This window comes from Muntiacus reevesi, chromosome 5, assembly GCF_963930625.1.
Source record: "Muntiacus reevesi chromosome 5, mMunRee1.1, whole genome shotgun sequence".
Classification (NCBI taxonomy): domain Eukaryota; kingdom Metazoa; phylum Chordata; class Mammalia; order Artiodactyla; family Cervidae; genus Muntiacus; species Muntiacus reevesi.
This window is the reverse complement of record NC_089253.1, coordinates 111,315,014-111,334,640: the sequence shown is the minus strand read 5'-3', so window position 1 is coordinate 111,334,640 and position 19,627 is coordinate 111,315,014. Positions and strand designations below refer to the sequence as shown.

The 19,627-nt window shown below is 34.0% G+C and overlaps 1 protein-coding gene across 3 annotated transcripts in view; it reads left to right on the top strand.

Moving 5' to 3' along the window:
- Positions 1–19,627, top strand: part of TRMT1L (tRNA methyltransferase 1 like) — a 38,674-nt gene that overhangs the window by 12,092 nt on the left and 6,955 nt on the right. For all 3 annotated transcript variants that reach the window (XM_065936202.1, XM_065936204.1, XM_065936203.1), the window contains 8 exons: positions 1,380–1,503; positions 1,987–2,066; positions 6,477–6,726; positions 7,128–7,340; positions 8,702–8,892; positions 15,989–16,067; positions 18,008–18,174; positions 18,817–18,876. In XM_065936202.1, the coding sequence (XP_065792274.1) occupies positions 1,380–1,503; positions 1,987–2,066; positions 6,477–6,726; positions 7,128–7,340; positions 8,702–8,892; positions 15,989–16,067; positions 18,008–18,174; positions 18,817–18,876 (1,164 nt within the window). The remainder of the gene's footprint in view (positions 1–1,379; positions 1,504–1,986; positions 2,067–6,476; positions 6,727–7,127; positions 7,341–8,701; positions 8,893–15,988; positions 16,068–18,007; positions 18,175–18,816; positions 18,877–19,627) is intronic.

Here is a 19,627-nt window from a genome sequence, read left to right as displayed (position 1 = left end):
CCTTAAACAGTGGTCTAATTATTATTTTTAGACATCAGACAGATAGAATACTGTGACTTAACCAAATCATTTAGTTAACCGCTAATCCATCCGGTGTTGTTTTCTTTCTGTGAGACTCCCAAGAGTATAAACAGTATAAACTGTTCTCAATTTAATAGATGTATTTGATACATGAGTAGAAAAAAGCAGCTAATGCCCAGTAAATGTAGATATCTTAATGAAAGATAATAGGATTTTATTACTGATGGCTTCTGTACCAGTAACTGTGTTATGCTTGTTGTTGAAAAATACTGGAAAAAGGAAGTAGAGTGATACATAAAGACTATTTATAGTCCTGAGTGATATCAAGTTATTAGTAGCTTGTTATACTGAGGCAGTTCCCTTTCAAGAATTAAGCCCTTCTGCCCTAAGACATCCATTATATGTAATGAATACATCTAGAATGGTACTCTGGACCATTCTTCTAAGTATTGAAAAAAGTAGTGAAATAATTATTTGAAGGGCTTAATTTTCTCACAGAACCTGGTTTGAGAAAGGCTAATCTTGTGAGATATGTGACTTGACACCTGGGTGACTATAGAAAGATATGTAACATAACAGTAGGAAAGATTACTTTTATGTGGCATTATAGAAAGAGAAATATGGTTCTCATTTAGTTAACATTCTGATTATAATTTGATCAAGAAATCAAAACATAAATAATCTCAATTAATCCCCTCCACATATTATTATATCTCTTTTCTTAAATAATTAAAATATATTCATACAAATATATCAATATTTCATTTGAGTTTATAGGAGAATGATTATATTGTATATTGAAAGAATAATTGGTTTTGTATATTAGCTTATAGCTGTTGGAATATTATTTGTGATTTAAAATCACAAAAATATTCTGAAGTCAAGCATATTCAGGAAATAGAGTGACTCTTAGTCATCTTAGTGACTCTTAGTGACTCTTAGTCTAGCTAATGGAACGTAACCACACAGGTTAATTTTCTAACATTTAAACCATAATAAAATATGTGTTTAGTAACCAGCCTCTATAAACACAATTTAGTGTTTGATGAATAAAGGTTATTTTAGGATTTGGCGCAATCTTAGGGTAATTGTCCTTAATTAGGTATACAGATACATTGATGTGCTAGACAGTTAAGATTTTAAGCTGATAAACTTTAATTCACCAAATACTTAACGGAATGCTGCTCTTTTCCATAGACAGTGCTATTAGATCAATTTTGGGTGATTTTTTTGACATCTACTCAACTGATTTCATTATCATGAAACTATTATAAAGGAAGGTTATTTTTTATGTTGTTCTTGATATTTATAATTATTTTCTATTTCACTGGAAATCTTTTTTTTTTTTTAAATTTTAGCTTCTGCTGCTAAACCACCTAAAGAAATTTTGAAAGAGGCAGACACAGATGTACAAGTTTGTCCTAACTATTCTGTACCTCAGAAAACAGATTCCTATTTTAATCCCAAAATGAAACTGAATCGGTAAGATAAATTTAAAAAAGGGTTATGGAATGCTTCACGTGCTTCAATTCATTACAAATGTACCTTCTCTTAATCTTTTTGTTCTAGTATATTGAAATTTAAAAGTAGGTGTAGAATGAAAATCATTTATTTTAGCATTTTCTCAGAATGATTGTTTTATTTTTCTGCCAAATCAATTTTTTTCTTGAAGTAAAGTAGGTCTAACTTTATATAAAATTAAAGGAACAGACTGATGGGCCTGTGGCACGTTTTATTTATAAAATCATTGTTCAAAGTAAATACTTGTTAAGAGAACCCAATTTGAGTAATAGTTTAATTTCACAGGTTTTTAGTTCTTGTACTATTAAGTAAGGAGTATGTTATTAGGTCTCTTTTCAAAGTAGTTTGCACAGTAAATAGGAACACTTTCTCACTGTTCTTAAAATCCTCAATGATGAAACCATGGTACAGTAAAATTATTTCAGATTATTATCCTTCTTCTAGGCAGCTGATATTCTGTACACTGGCTGCTCTGGCTAAGGAGCGAAAACCTTTGGAATGTCTAGATGCCTTTGGAGCAACTGGTAAGTGATAAAGCTTTTTTGGAACCTCACTTTATCAAATCTGTACAGTATCTTTTCTTTCCCTTTATGTTTTCCTTGTTGTTGTTTAGCCATTTTGAGAACTAAGGGATTGTTTATATCATGTGAACCTGAAGAGACTTTTTTTTCCAGTTTTATTGAGAAAGAATTGGCATACATTACTGTATGGGTGTACAAGTTTAGTTAAGATGTAGAGCATGATGGTTTGGTTTACATATACAATAGGTTCAGCTAACATCCATCATCTCATATAGATACATAAGAAGAAAAAAAGTTTCTCCTTGTGATGAGAACTCTTAGAATTTATCCTCTGCTTTCCTGTATACAAGTTTTACCTATATTTAATCATCATGTTGTACATTTCATCCCTAGTACTTATTTATCTTATAATTGGAAGTTTGTACATACTTGCTGGACTTGCTGTACATTATATTTTCTTAGGAAATGTATATGGATATCACATCAAGCAAAGTATTTTTATATAAAAAAATGCAAGGCAAATTTTTTATTGTGGAAAATTTTCAAATATATACAAAACTAGAGTGTATAATAAGTGAATTCCTTTATATCCATCACTCAGTCTTACATCTGTATTCCTGTGCACTTTCCCTCATAACTCATTGCCCTGTACTCTATCCCCTCTATTTTGAAGCATATCTGTAAATAACAGATACATCATTTCATCTGTAAATATTTCCATGGGATCTGTAAGATAGTGAAGTGAAAGTCACTCAGTCATGTCCAACTCTTTGCAACCCCATGGACTGAGTCCATGGAATTCTCCAGGCCAGAATACTAGAGTGGGTAGCCATTCTCTTTTCCAGGGGATCTTCCCAACCCAGGGGTAGAACCCAGGTCTCCCACATTGCGGGCAGATTCTTTACCAGCTGAGCCACAAGGGAAGCCCAAGAATACTGGAGCAGGTAACCTATCCCTTCTCCAGTGGATCTTCCTAACCCAGGAATCAAACTGGAGTCTCCTGCATTGCAGGCAGATTGTTTACCAACTGAGCTATGAGGGAAGCCTGTAAAAGATAAGGACCTTTCAAAATTAAAACCCATATACCATATCACACCTAAAAAAGTAAAAATAATTCTTTAATGTCATCAAATGTTTTGATAGACCTAATTATTTCATAATTTTTAAAAAATTTAAGTCAGAATCCAAAGACTAAATATTTCAGTAATTTGATAGGTCTCAAATCTCTTTTTAATCTATATTCCTTTTCATCATTTTGTGTGTATGTGTGATAGTTATTTGTTGATATAAGAGGTCATTTGTCCTGTAGAGTTTCCCACAGTCTAGATTTTTGCTGTTCGTATCATCGTGGTTCATATAACATATTCCTCTATTTCTGTAAATTGGTAGTTGAATGTTCAGGTCTGGTCAAATTCAGACAGGATTTTTTTTTTTTTTTTTTTTTTTCAAGAATACTTGTTTGCAGCAGGCAGTAAGCATTTGGTGTTTGGTTGGTGTGTGTGTGTGTGTGTGTGTGTGTGTGTGTGTGTGTGTGTGTGTGTGTGTGTGTGTGTGTGTGTGTGTGTGTGTGTGTGTGTGTGTGTGTGTGTGCGCGCGCGCGCGCGCGACTCAGTAAACATTGCCTACATATTAGGCAATTAGATAGTATGGTGAAATTTTAAAGACTGAGAACATTTTTCCCAAAAGGACATAACAGTATAGAAAAGATTGGAAAATGTAGAAAATTTCTAAAAAGCCATTTATTTGTACCCTATCCAAGTTTTGCTTAAAAGTTATAGGAGTGTATTCTTAGGAAGTTTGTACCAATAGGATGAAAGCATGACCTAGCTCTGCTTAAGTTCGTCACCTCCGAGAGAAGTAGTGATTGGAAGCATGGGCGGTGGAGTCAGACTGACTGCATTCAAACCCCAGCTTTATAACGCGCCAGCTGTCTAACCACAAGAAATTATGCTTTAATTTGCTTATCTATCCAAAAGAAGGTACCTACCTTAAAATAATGTAAAGATTTGGAAATTAATACATGTAAAGAAATTAGAACAGTATCTGGTATATAGCAAATGTAATAAAAGTATTCAGTATCATCATTATTGTATTATTACGACTACTACTATCATCATCATTAGTAATATGTCAGTGTAGAAATGGTAAAAGTGATGAAGTAACAATTCTAAGGTGATCACATCCTCTGAGTTGGTCAGATTTTAAATATGAATCATTTTTTTATTACTCCTTTTCCCACCACTATCTCCACACAATCCACTATGGATCTGTTCTAATTTTTCATTTATATTGTGACTCATACTCTTTTTCATTCCATATCCACCAATAGAGTGATTTTTAGCAGTTATATCTGTCTAATCTGTCTTGCATGCTGTTGCCAAACAGCTTTTCCTCTGAAACACTGAATTGATAATGTTACTCTTCAGTCAGAAAAGTCATGCATCTTAATTGCCTAGCGTTCAGCTTCTCAGATTGCAATTTAATATCCTCCATAATCTGATCACAATCTACTTTTCCAGATTTATTTCCCACCATTTTCCCTCACACAATCTTCCCCCACCCTTGTGTTTTACATTCAGTAATATTTATTAAATGTCTATCCCAGGTGGTTTTAGTGGTAAAGAACCCACCTGCCAGTGCAAGAGATATAGGAGAGGCAGGTTCAATTCCTGGGTCAGGAAGATCCCTTGGAAGAGAGCTTTGAACCCACTCCAGTATTCTTGCCTGGAAAATCCTGTGGACAGAGGAGCCTGGTGGGCTACAGTCCATGGGGTCTCATGGAGTCAGACAAGACTGAAGTGACTTAACATGCAGCAGCATACCTACACCAGATACTATATATATTTCTTAACAGTGGAGTCATTTTATTTTCTTTTTTCCCCCTCTAGTTTTATTGAGATATAATCAACATGTATAACATTGCATATGTTTTAGGTATACAACATAATGATTAGCTATATGCATGTATTGTAAAATGATCAAAAAAGTTTAAATCCATCTCTTCACATAGTTATAGATGTTCTCCCCTTTTTGATGAGATCTGCTCACTTAGTCAGTTTCACATAAATAGTATTGTTAACAATAATTTCCCTGCAGTACATTTTATCCCCAGAACATATTTCTGTTATAACGACAAGTTTGTCCCCTTTGACTACATTCACTCAGTTCTCCCACGCCTCCAGTCTCCTCCTCTGGCAGCCTCAAATATGATCTCCATTTCTGTGATTTGGGTTGTTTTTTTTTTAGATTCCATGTATAATTTAAATCATACAGTATTTGTCTTTCTCTGACTTATTTCACTTAGTGCAATACTTTCAAGGTCCATCTGTGTTGTCTGAAATGGCAAGATTGCCTTCTGCTTATGGCTGAATGGTATTCTGTTGGGTATATATATATACCCCATGTTTTTTATTCATTCATCCATCGATGTGTACTTCGTTTGTGCCCCTGTCTTGGCTCTTATAAATAATACTGCAATGAACTAATCCTCTTTTTTTACCTGAAACATTAAAATTATTGTTTAGGAAGATCTTTTCATCCTTCCTTTTTAATGTGCCTTTGTAAACTTAAATAAAACTCATAGCAGTCATTTTGCTTGTTTCCCCATCTCTAAAATGTAGATATTAGAACTTATTTCACAAGCTTATCTTAAGAACAGGAAAATAAATGTAGACAATGGCACATAATAGGTGTTAATTTTTTACATTAATGAGGCATATGTATGGAGGTGGTCAATACTTCAGTAAATCGGGGGGTTTTCTATTCCGTATTGCCTAGGCTTGTGTCACCATCTCCCATTTTGCAGTGAATGTCCCTTATGACTCAAATCCAATAGGGATAGAAAATATGTGAGAGGGCCCTCTTGGTTTCAATTCCTGTTGATCATTTGCTTACACATACAAAGTTGTTTTTCACTCACAGTGATGCTGTCGTGCGGTATTTGAAAAGCATTGGTCCGGGAACGTTGTTTTCATATTTTGGTGTATTAAAGCTTCAGCAGGATGAATTCCAGCTTCCCATCTTCCTTTCAAGTAGAGTAACCCCACTGTTACTCATATTGTATATTGAATTTCTCTGTAAGATTTTGTTTGAAAAAAAAGTATTCCATTGTAAGAAGAAAGGAAAAAAATCCTGTCAAACCCTAAAAAAAGAACATACATAGGTATTTTATTTTAACATGGATTATAGAACAGTTTTTTTAATAACTATTAATGGAAATCTACAGGATACATTTTCTTGTGGTAAATCTTAAGATGCATTATGGTGAGAAAGTAGAATAAGAATTACTTTTGAAAATACTAAGATTTTGAAACATTTATTTCTGTTATTTACAAAATTATATTCTTTATTTTTATTATACTGTTCTTATTCTTTGTAATTTAAAAACCCATTTTTCTCCCAATTTCTCCTAAGGGATAATGGGATTACAATGGGCAAAACATCTGGGAAATGCAGTCAAGGTTACAATTAATGATTTGAATGAAAACTCTGTGACGTTGATTCAGGAGAACTGCCATTTAAACAAATTGAAAGTAGTTGTGGACAGTCAGGAACAAGAAGAAAGGGACGACATTCTGGAAGAAGGAGAAGAAAACCTTGGTAATATCAAGGTGACCAAAATGGATGCCAATGTACTAATGCATCTGAGATCTTTTGATTTCATGTAAGTGAAAATTTTTTTCTGTCACTTTCTAAACTGATTTGGATTTGAAGGGAGGCAGGGTAGAGAGGGGGCCGTTAAAAATTAAGGTAGTTTGTTATTGTCTATTTATTTAAATTAATACAGTATTTTGGCATTGGCTTAAGGAATGCCTAAGAGCATTTTATAGCATTTGAAGTAAAATGCCTGGGGATGACAGCTTTTCTGTAAGCATGTTTTATTCTCACGTGTCTAAGATATCATATGATCCTTTTATTGCTTACTTTAAAAACATAATTATGTTTTTAAAACAGATTTATGAAGTACTTTTGAATCCATGGAACTTTATCATTAGAAATATGGCAGTGGTATGATTTTGGATACTAGTATGATTTTAAATATGTCCATATTGTTTCTGATTTTAGACACCTAGATCCTTTTGGAACATCTGTGAACTATCTTGATTCTGCATTCAGAAATATAAGAAACCTTGGCATAGTATCAGTGACTTCTACAGACATCAGCTCTTTATATGCCAAGGCACAACACGTGGCCCGGCGTCACTACGGCTGTAATATCGTCCGAACTGAGTATTACAAGGAGCTAGCCGCGAGGATTGTTGTAGCTGCAGTGGCAAGGTACCAAAGGGGCAGCAGTGTCCTTTGTACGTCTGAGTGTGTGACAGAAAGAAATAACACTGCAAGAAGTGCTTATTTCATTCTTCAAAATATGCACAAAATACAAATTCTGTATTTTGTATATGTGATCTTGATTTTCTCTTGAAATCTTACGTTGTATGTTAGAATTTTATTTAAAAGCTTGTGCCTAAAACCGTTTACTCTCCACTTTAAAATGTTATTTAAATAAAGTAGTAAGAAAAAATGAAAGTTAATTTCAAATCATTTTGTTTCAGCAAACATAGGGTAGAGATAGGGTGATAGTACCACAAAAAAGAAAAGCAAAAATTTATCTTAGGTTTAGAAATGATCATTATTTAATGGCTATTTCATCTTATCTTCTTTATGTAGTTTGAAAGAAATGATGGCTTATAAATTTGATTCTGTGAAATGATCTCACTTGTAAAACAAAAAGTTCTGTTTCTCATCAGACTTTCTAAACATTTGAAGAAAGGAAGACTTTTGAGCACCCATTTTATGCATAAAGTTATGCTAGAGGAATAGTAATAATATAATCTCAATGAATTTTAAGATTACAGATCATTACAGCTAGCTCTGTCATTAACCCCAGCACCAGTTTCACAGCATTTAGATTGAAAATTCTTACCTCAGCAAAAATACAGATTATTAGACTTCATAGACCTTTAGGATTATTCCTAAATAACTAAAACCTCTGATGTTCACTTGGTACATGCCAAGGACCTACTACTGTACATACTTTAAAATGTTTATAATGTAATAGCAAATTCAAAGCAGTACATACAGACTAAGTTAGTGTACAACTGTAGAGGGAAAACTGAGTACATAAATGGTGTACCAAGTGGAATTTAATACAAAAGTATATAAACGTAGTAATGGCAAGGACTTTGCTTATTCATTTTTTACCAGCTCTTCAGCAGCTAGCATACTTCCCTGCATATTTAGTACTCAGTAAGCATGCATTGTTTGGAAGAAGCTTTAATTAAAAAAAAAGTAGGTAAAAAGAAAGAAAGATGGTTGTGATGACAAGAAACAAAGGTGACATTAGAAGTCAAAAAATATTGAGAAGATATCATAAAGGAAAATGTGTAATTACTAAAAGCCTGCCAAGCATCCTATAATTTCTTGTGTTTCAGTTTGTGTAAAAGTTATAGTATATAGTATATATCTTTTATAGCCACTTTTTTATATATCTTTTAAAAGCACTGCTACTAAGAGTTAAATTTTTCTTATTTTCCCATAACCCTTCCGTAGTGTATGACTGTCCAAGTTAATATGGTCAATATAATGCCAAATAAAGGAAAATGATAAGCTCCCAAAATAACATAAAAATTTTTTTCCAGAGCTGCAGCCCGATGTAACAAAGGCATAGAAGTACTGTTTGCAGTGGCTCTGGAACATTTTGTGTTGGTTGTTGTGAGAGTTTTGAGGGGGCCAACTTCTGCAGATGAAACAGCCAAGAAGATTCAATACCTAATCCATTGTCAGTGGTGTGAAGAGAGAATTTTTCAGAAAGATGGTAATATGGTAGAAGGTAAATGCAAGTTTCTTTTGACTGAATATTGTGTTGAATTTATGTGTAAGCCTCCAATGAGTAAGCCTTTATCACATCCCTAATTTATACATATTGTTGTCCTTTGATTTTAAAGATTACAGTGCTAACTTTATTTCCTATACTGGATTTCCTTTCATCAACAGACGAGACATTCGTGTGAGTTCATTAAAGTCATTTACTCATTATAATTTATGCTCTCTAGCCATGCCTTCTGTTGAAATGTCTAGAAATAACTTAGTTTCCACTGTCACTAATTTTAGGAACATTAAGTCCAATTACTTCTTTCTTTAGGATGTTTCAAATCATTAATTTTATAAAAATGGTCATGTTTCTGACTGAATATAAAAGCCATCAGTTATAAAACTCATCCAATAAATACTTATTGAGCCTCTACTATATGCCAGGCCTGGGGAATCAAGGGAAAAAGATGTGGCATGTGCCCTCATCAAGCTGTTTCTGTTTTGCTTATTCTGGGACATAGAAGCAGTTGCCCGTTGTTTTCTGGTAGCTTCTTAGCATTTTTGAAATGTGGATTTTTAAGAACTCTTTATATAGTAGAATTTAACCCTCGTGGTATGATACGATAGTTGCAGATATTTTTTCTCATTTTGTCACTTGTGTTTGCATCTTTTTTTTATTCTTTCATGCAGACATTTTCATTGTTTCTGTTGTAAAGTTAATCAGACGCTTAATGGATTCTGCATTTTGTCTGTAGTTGGAAAAAGCTTTCCAATCCTAAATTATTCAGAGAAGGTTATGTTTTGTTGACTAGGTCACGTCTTGTGCACTTATTTGAGAATACCATATCCATCTTATACTAAAAACCCACATGGATTTGAATTTGTTTTTAGATTTTCTATTCTGTTCCAGTGGTTGGATGTTCATGCATTCATTCACTTCTACTCCTTTTAGTGTTGTTTAATATCTGTTAAGGCAGTCACTTCTCAGAGCTCTATTTTCAGAGTGTTCCGTTATTGGATCCTTTTTTTGCTTAATGAAGATAAATAAATAAACCAGTTGGTAGTTTATATTGACCACATTGAATTGAGGAGGAGATGTGGTTTTGAAGCTTCCTAAGAACTCACTATGCTTTTCTTCTGTCCGGGTACCTCTGCTACAGTGTTAACTGATAGCAGGAATGGAGGGCATCCGGTCATAGTCCTTGGTTTGAGTTCTCTCTGGTGCTTTCTGATTGTGCATGAAGCTGAGATGCCATCATTCATTTACCCAGTCAGCACTTTGACTGTGTGGTTACAGTGCCTCTGGCTTCTATTATTTCTGATTAAAAGTTAGCCGTTAGTTGTATTGTTGTTCCCTTGTACTTGATACTTACGTGTTTTCAGGATTCTTTTTGCAGCTTTCAGCAGTTTGGTTATAATATGTCTGAGTGGGTCTCTTTGTGTTTATCCTCTTTGGAATTCAGAACTTCTTAGGGCCAGAGGGAACTTTTTTTTTTTTTTTTTAAAATCAAATTTGGGGCACTATTTTCTTCTCCGACCTAAACCTTTATCACTTCAAACTGGATACAGATATCTTCTGTAACCTGCTAATCATGGATTAAAGGAGTTGCGTAATCAGCTGTTTCAAGTACAGTTTTCTAACCAATCCCTTTAACAGTTGTCCTAGAGCTACTCTAGTAGCATTCATCTTTGCTTTTTAGGTTCATATAGCCCCTAGGCTATTTCTGCCTTTAATGTCTATTCCCTCCAGTGTGGTTTTTTTCCAGTAGTACTCTCTCAGCTTATAAGCTTTCAGCAAGTACTGAATGATTGGAACATATGATGACTTGTCTTCTTATTTTCTAGCAGTATTTAGGAATTATTCACAAAAATATATTTTTGTCATTTCTAAAGATTTAGAATAAGAGAAGCCAACTCTAAATGCCCAGTCCACCATCCTAACCTTGGTTTAAATGCAACAGAATCAGAAAGGTTATAGAATCCATTCTGGCTTTTTAAAATATGAATTTCGTAAATATCTTTGATGAAACTTGTGAAAGTTTTGGTCCTCCTAGATAAATGGTACAGTGCCCTGTGGTTTCTTATCTATTTTTTCCTAATTTAATTTTTCTTTATGTAAGAAATAATACACATCTTCAGTGTTTAAAAGGATATCACTAATGTGAGTTTCACCTCAATAAAAAAAACTCAGTGTTTCTTTTCACCTTGTACCCCAGTGTTACTGATGGTATTCCTACCTTTAAAATTATGAACCAGTTCTTTCTTACATGGAGATTTTTATCCTTTCATATCCCACCATGAGTGTTTTACAATATCAGTGAGTAACTGAACTCAGATACACTCTGCTCAAATTTGATCCTGAATCTGTAAAAACTTAACATCTTTTCTTCTCCTTCAGAAGTCCTTCATGTTGCTTTATAATTTTGTACTGCTACTATAGTGGGTTTTTTAAATTGTTTTAAAATTGAAGAATATTTGATTTACACTGTTAATTTCTGTTATACAGCAAAGTGGCTCAATTATACATGTATATACACTTTTTTTCATTCTTTTCCATTGTGGTTTGTCCCAGGAGACTTGATATAGGTCCTTGTGCTAAACAGTAGGACCTTGTTTTCTATCCATTCTAAATGTAATAGTTTACATCTACTAACCCAAACTTCCAATTCATCCCTCTCCTGCCACAAGTCTCGATGTCTGTGAGTCTGTTTCTGTTTTGTAGATAGGTTCATTTGTGCCATATTTTAGATTCCACATATAACTGGTACTATATGGAATTTGTCACTAGAGTGTTTTTTTAATCAAACATTTTAAAGGATTTTTGACTTAATAAATTACTATTAAGCAATATGAATTGTTTTCTGCATTGTTTGTAATCATATAGGACTTACAGAGTATAAATGAATGTTTCTTTCCAAAAAGTCAGATCACTTAGAATTTTTTATGTTTATCAATTTGTAGTATATAATTTAAAAAGTCAAATAGTTCTGCATTTTGTTAATAAAGTAATGATATCTGCCCCACTCCCTAAAGTAACCAGCTATTAATAAAAATCTCACAGCTGTTTCTGCTAATGTTTAAAGTCTTTAATGTTTGGTATCTTCCCTATTTCTAAGCTATATTGCCTATAACTTCCTTTCATGAAGACGACTATTCAGCATCTCAGACCAGCTCAGTCACATGCATGTACTTCTCCTCTCCAGTGTTGGCTTAATCAATATTCAGTGTTCATACAAGTTGTATTAGTTATCTATCTGTGTGTAACAAATTACCTCAAAACTTAGTGGCTTAAAACAGTGTTTATTTTCTCAGTTTCTCTTGAGTCAAGAATCTGGGCATAGCTCAGCTGGGTCCACTAGCTAAGGGTCGCTCACAAGGCTGCCGTCAAGGTGTTGGCTAGGGCTGCAGTCATCAAGGCCTGACTGGGGAAGGACCTGTTCACAAGCTCATTCACATGGTTATGACCTGGATGTAGGTTGTTAGACTGCAGACTTGAGCACTTATTGGATGCTAAGAGGTGTTCTCAGCTCCTTGTCAAGTAGTCCTCCTCACAGAATAGCAGCTCACTTCATCGGAAAGAACCAGAGAGAGAAGGGAGAGAGAAAAAGAGAATATTGTTGTATTCTAGTCACTAGAAATGAGTCTCCAGATCCAGTGATCTCGCATGCAAGAGGTGGAGATTATAGAAGGGCATGAATACCAGGATACAGGGATCATTGCTGCCTTTCTTAGAAGGCTGCTCCGCAGAGATGAACCAGTTACACTGCTGTAATAACTTTTTTATACTACTGTTCAATTACTCAAGTTAATTGTTACTATATATTTGTCACCTTTTGGGTGTGTATATATTTTTCACAACCCATAATACAGTTTCAGTGCTCCTGTGATTTTGTTTAAAAACAAATAACCTTTGGGTTTCATTTAATTCTGCTGGAGATAGTCCTCCTTCTCTAGTTTGGGTGGTTTAAAAAGCTGTTGCCCTAGGTCTTTTTAGACTCATAATGGAAATTTTCTTTGGCTTTCTCCTTGTGATGTACTTCCTGTATCTTAAATCGTATGTATTTTTCACCTTTCCTTCTTTACTTTCTCCTTTTGAAGCTACACTTTTTCCCTTAGAAGGATTTCCTTAGAAGGATTGCATGGGCAAGTTTAGAAGTCTAGGTTAGAAGTTATTCTTCCTCAGAATGTTTAAGATGTTATTCCTTTGTCTTTTAGCCTTCAATATTGACAAATCTGCTGCTGTTCTTATGAATAGTCCTTTATGTTTTTTCCTGTGAGTGCTCTTAAAATATCTCTTCTTAACCCACTATTCTAAAATAACTTCAGGATGTTTATGAATTCATCGTTTTTAATTCATTGTGCTGCAGTCTGTGAGCCCTTAAACTTGAGTTCTTCAGTTCTGATAAATTTTTTCTATTTTCTCTTTGATAATTTTTTCTCTCAAATTATTTCTCTCTTCCCAGAACTCAATTTTAGTTATATGATGGATCTTCTTGATTAATCCTCTAATTTTTTTACATCTCTGCTTATTTCTTTAGCAGCTAGTTCTTTATAAATTTCCTTGAGTTTTATTTTCCAACTTTCCTGCTTAAATTTGTCATACTTTGTTCATTTCCAAGAGTTATTTCATATTTTTATTGTTCCCTTTTTAATAGTATCCTATTCTTGTCTCAGAGATGTGAAATCTAATCTTAGCTCTGTTATACTATTGATATAGTTGGGTATATTTTATATTTAGGGGAGGATAGGTTTTTCATTTTGCTTATTTTTATATTGTTGCTATTATTTTGTTGTTCTAGTTATTTTTTCCTGTTTCTGGTTTGCAATTCTGTTCTTGTCATAGTATATCTCAAATGTCTACTAGTTTTCCATGCTGACAGTTATGTTGAAGTTCTTGGGGCAGGGCTTATAAACTGATAGGTTTTACTGTATTGAGAAGGCAGCCTGCCTTTTTACTACAAGAACTCCCAAAAGATAGTCACTCACTCTGTATGTGTCTCTTCTCCTGGACTGGTAAGTACTTCTGCAGAGGAATCTTGCAGTCTTTTATCAACTTTCTAGGAACCATGTTGGGGGAGGAGACTGGAAGGTCTTGGCATTTGTGCAGACTTTTACTTAGTCCCTTTCTTTTCATATATCTCCTCATTCTTAACTGTGACTAGTGCCCCTGGTTCCAGATCCTCTGTGGTCCAGCCTGACCCAAGATTAACTTCCTCTTTTGGATGGAGAAGACACAGAAGCCTAACTGTTGATCTTAGAGAAGATCTACAAGTCTTAAAATTTTTAAATGAAGTCTGTTTTTTTGTTGGTTTTTTTTTTTTTTTTTTTTTTTGCATTACCACCCTATTTCCATCTTCAGAGACAGTCAGTACTTTGAATTCTCAAGCCTTTTCAGGTCCCACAATGTCAGTGGGCTTGCTGTTTATTGGTAGCCTGTCTACCCATTTCAGGCTCGGGCTTTAGCTTTCTCTGACCTGCTAAATCCATTACCTCCTTGTGTATCTGCTTCCCACTTCTAAAATTTTACTGACATTTCTCATCATCTTGCTGTCTCTTCTCACATTTTATTTATCTTTGGGGTTTGAATTTTATTCCTTTGTTTTCATCTTAATAATGCTTTAAGAAACAGAAGAGATTAAAGTATGTGTTCAGTCCATTTCATTTAAAGTCTCTAAATAGTTTGAATTCCTCATCTGGAATTACCTTCGTGGCCTATTTACCAATAACATGGAAATAGTTCTTTCTTCACACCGTCATTTTCTTCTACTCCGTAACTTGAAATGATAACCCTGATCCCTGAAGATGCTGATGCTCATCAGGCACTAAGAAATCCTAGGCAAGGGTCTTCAAAAGAGACATAGGTTTATATGATGGGATCATTTTGCAAAATACATCAGGAAATAAACTGAAAATATTTGTGTGCTGCCTGTGGTAAGTTGGTACAACTGACAGAACCATAAATATAAATCACCCTACTTTGGGCAATTTTGCCTGTAGCACATATAATTTAATTATTTAATGGTTTCAGGGAAGATGTCTTGAATGTGTTTGTATAACATTTGCGGAGCATCATTCTCAACAAAGCGAAGGTCAATGATAACCACACCTTCTTTTAAGGCTGAAAGGTAGACCTAGGAGCAAACAAAGAAAGAGGCCGTTAAGTATAAGATACAGCTGTGAACAAAAGAAACAAAAAAGAAAAGAAACAAACAAAAAAAGATACAGCTGTGAATTATGCCACTTAATTGCATTGAATCACAGAGTGATATCAGATAGCAAGAGGCTCTAGACCCATGCCCCTACTACCATAATCTTGAGTTCTGGATATATCTAGGACCCATTGATCAGATCAGACCATTCCAAGAAAGTGAATGATCAACCCAGAAGTGGCCTGGGGGAACTCAGTTGGAGAGAATCTGATTTAAGATGACTATTCTGAGTCTTAAGTGAACAGGAAAGTCCATGGTAGAATATCGTGCCATTTTGAAAACTGAGAATAGGTCTTGTACCTCCCCAGTAACCTTATGATTACATCAGAGCCCTCATTGCTCTTTAAACAGAATTAGTTTCTTCTAGCCTACATGTCTGGGACTGAATATGCATCAAGCCTAGGGAATAGAGTAATTCATTTTCTCATCCCAATTACAGAAGAATTAACTTATGGGAAATGTCTTTATTTTGATGGATGTTGGTTATATGGATATGTACATTTGTTAAAGCTCATCATCCTTTTCACATAAAATGTACATTTTACTGTATGTAAGTTATACCCCAAATCAGTTGATTTTAAAATATGGATAGCTTGTGAAATTTATAAGACTTTCTTCTGCTGAAATTACTTCAGGTAGTATAGTGACTAAAAACTATGCCTCTAATTTTGACATGGATTTCTGTATCTTTCTTAAGCTTTAATCATCTGATCTACATAACTGAGATCTTAATACCTGCTTCAGAGAGTTTTAAGAATTAAATTTTTTTTAATGCATATGAATGCACGATACCTGGCACATAGTAGATCCTCAGTATATTGTAGCTGCAAATTATTGTTTATATAACAATTACTATTGTTTACATTGTCATTTCTCCTTTGATTTCTTTTTATTACCTTTTCACAGAAAACCCATATAGACAGCTACCCTGTAATTGTCACGGAAGCATGCCTGGAAAGACAGCAATCGAACTTGGGCCTCTATGGTATGTGCCTAAGCATAGTAATGTATTCAGAGTTTATGCATGTGTTGATCTGATTGCCGACTTTTGATTACTGTGGTAGAAGACAAAGAAATTTAGGTTCAATCTTTTAAAAAATATAGGTAAATAATTACAATTCTTTTCCCCAATGAACCTGAGGTGTTTTCTTTGCACATTTTTCTATACCATTATTCTTCCAAGTTTGTGACAGAGCTAAGATGCAGTCAGATCAGAGAAGCCAAACTAATCTGCAAACTAAATAATTCATTCCTGCATAGTAAGGATGAGGCTTTTTTCAGCTGATAATTATAGAACTAGGGTATGATCTTAAAATGATCACTATAACTTTTTATAGACCAGTCAACTAATGTAAAAGTTCTTTGAGGAATTAATTTTAAGGAAGAATGGCATGTTAAAGTAAATGTCTGCTTTTGTATTAGGTAAAACTGTTTATATGTGACACAGCTGCAAATATTTAATGTTGTGTGTGCTTTTTGCGTCCTTGGTAACTAGTTATTGTGTTTTTCATGTTTGAAAATTCAATTGCTTTTACTCTCAATCCTTCCCATAAGCTGTTTGTTACTAGAGATTCTTGGAGAAATTTGAGATTGCTAATAGCATTGTAATAAGAATCATTCCAAACTTCAGCCTCATTACTTTATAAGGCCAAGGTTTAGTCATTACTAAGTCTAAAAATTAACTTAATAGTAAACATATTTGTGCTGATGCCCATTATTTTATCTTCAGGTAAATACTTTTAGATTAAGAATGACCTGGCCAGCCTTACCTTCTATACTCTCAGTCACCAGCAGTATGTTGACCCTACTCACTCTTGGAACTGGGAAAGTTAAGAGTAACAGTTAAAAGTAACAGCTAGATCCAGAAAGATCTTCTAGCCCACTTCCTTCCTTATTTTACCAGATGAGAAAATGATGGCACAGTGTATTTAAGTGTTGGATGAAGCTGATCCCTCAGGATTTAGTTAGTTGCACACAGAGAGCCAGAACTCATTTTCTTTTTTTTTTTTTTTGACCTTCAAGACTGAGTTCTAAACAAAGAACTTAAGGTTTTCTCACCTTAAAGCCATTGTTCATGTCTTTAAGCTCATCCAAAGTCTCTCCTCCTTTCCCTTCCTCTAGTTCAAATTCTGCATCCTTTTTGAAGTGTCACTCCTTAGTGCTTAAATCCAAAATGATCTTTGAATTGTCTTTTAGTAAATCTTACATTGGTCACTCTTTTGACACTTAAAATCACATATCCTTTCATATATATTTGCTAACCCTAGTAATAACAGCTACTGTTCCTTGAAGATATACCTTGTACTAGGGATTGTAGGTGTATTATCTCATTTAATTCCCATAAGTCTGTGAGATGTTTTATTTTCCATATTATGATAAGGAATGTGAGACTCAAAATAGTAGTTACTCAAGATTACATAGCTAATAAGTGGTGGAAAGGTTTGTCTGACCTGGAATTCACATTCTGTCCATTATACTTGTGATTCTCAAATTAAATGGGAAACATATCAGACTGAGCCCTGGACCACTTTTTAACTACATCACCACCAGCACATGTAATTCTTATGGATGTCACCCTGCCCCGCCATATATGCCCTGGAACTAAGGATTACTGTTACTGATAGGAATATGCATTGTGAAAACCCCTGCATTATTGTGTGTCCCAGTCTAGATTCTGTCTACATTTATAGGCTTTCATAGGGTAAACAGTGAATTTTATACTTCACTATATTTTACACCTCTATGTACAACAGGACTTGTGAGGGCTCAATAAGTTGACCTACTGTGAATAAAATTTCCTTTACTAATCCCACTAGCTTAGAGAACTGACATGATAAAATGGGCAAATTATCTTGGTGGTTGTTTAATTATGAAGACTTATTAAGGAAAACACTTCTTGAATCTAATTCTATATTCTTTTTTCAGGTCAAGTTCCCTTTTCAATACTGGATTCCTCAAAAGAATGCTGTCTGAATCTTTTCACCATGGTTTAGATGACATTCAGACCCTAATAAAGACATTAATCTTTGAGTCAGAGTGTACTCCTCAAAGTCAGTTTTCAGTTCATGCACCTTCAAATCTCAACAAGCAAGGTGACTTAACTGAACACTAATTTAGTATGTTACAAATTGTTTATCAAAAATACTCCATCTTTATATTTGATGTTTTAATTAAAAGCACTTTAAGTAGTATGCTTTAAGTAAATTCTCTGTAATGAGTCTCATCAGTAATCCAGTTAGCTTTTTTTTAATTGCATTGTCTTCAAGTATATATTAGGGGCCTGAAAGGAATGATTTTGTTTTATAGATGTATTTTTTAAACTTTAGTAGATTGAAAGAACTAAAAGTCTGTTCTGATTTTAGTACCCTGTATCTGCTTTCTGGAAAGAGAAACTTTAGGTTATTCTGAGAACAGTGTGGCCAAAAATTTTGTAATATCCATTGAGACATAGAAGCTAGGTTTACACTTACCACTCAAGAAAGTTAAGTTTTTTTTCCTTTGTTTTCTCTTTAGTATAAACAGGCTTTTATAGTTTTATCTGGCTACTGATAGAAGGGTGGGCCTGTTAGGTGTCTTAGAGGGTCAAAAAATGAATTCCTGGAACCTGTGTTGGTCACAGAATCTCATATAGTCATAAAAGCAGTGCATAGATTTAGTAAGCTTTTATGTAAACTTCAAATTGTTGCTTAATATCATCCTAAAAAATATTTTGTTTCCATTTGTTTTAATTTTAGAAGAATGTGGTGTATTTATTAAAACTACAGATGATACAACAGATAATTACAGTGCACAAGGTATGTGTGTGTGTGTATGAATGCATCTGTGTAAAAGAGCATATAGCAGAAGGATAATTGGAAGAGAAGAGATTGCTTTGGTAGCCCACTTCAGAATTCATTTTCATCTTATTATACCAGCAACCAAATTACAGTAAACCTTATTTGGCATTTGCATAGTTCAAAACTTCTATTAATATGTACTTTGTTCACATCTCTGGTATATGGTGATCCCCTTGCAAGAGCTATACAAGATGTTAAAAGAAATTTCATTGATTTACCAGAAGACCCTATACTCTGGCCATAAGAATTTTATTACATAGCTTTTCTTATAATTTGAGATGTGTACATACTTTAAAATATACTTGTATTAGGCACTGTAAATTCATATCAAAGAATGTTAAGATTTGTAATGGCAATGCTTAATGTCTAAGGTCTTTAGAAGGCAACATTAGATTCTAAATCTGTTTTTGTATACGGGCAAAAACAATGTTGAGATTGAAAGAACCGAGGACTATAGTTACAAGCTCTAATTTTGTATTAGTTGCTCAACATTTTAGTGTTGATCTTCAAAGAGAAGAAAATTTCAACTCCTGCTAATAGCTTATGGTTTGTAACTACATACTGTTCCCAACAGTCATATTCATTTAGCATCTTCAGTTAATTTGTTAGGATTCAAATCACTTAAAAATGATTTATTCTCCTTAATTTCTCTGTTGGAGGGAAGAGAAAGGCATTCCAGTATACTGTAAAATACATTGAGTATCATTCT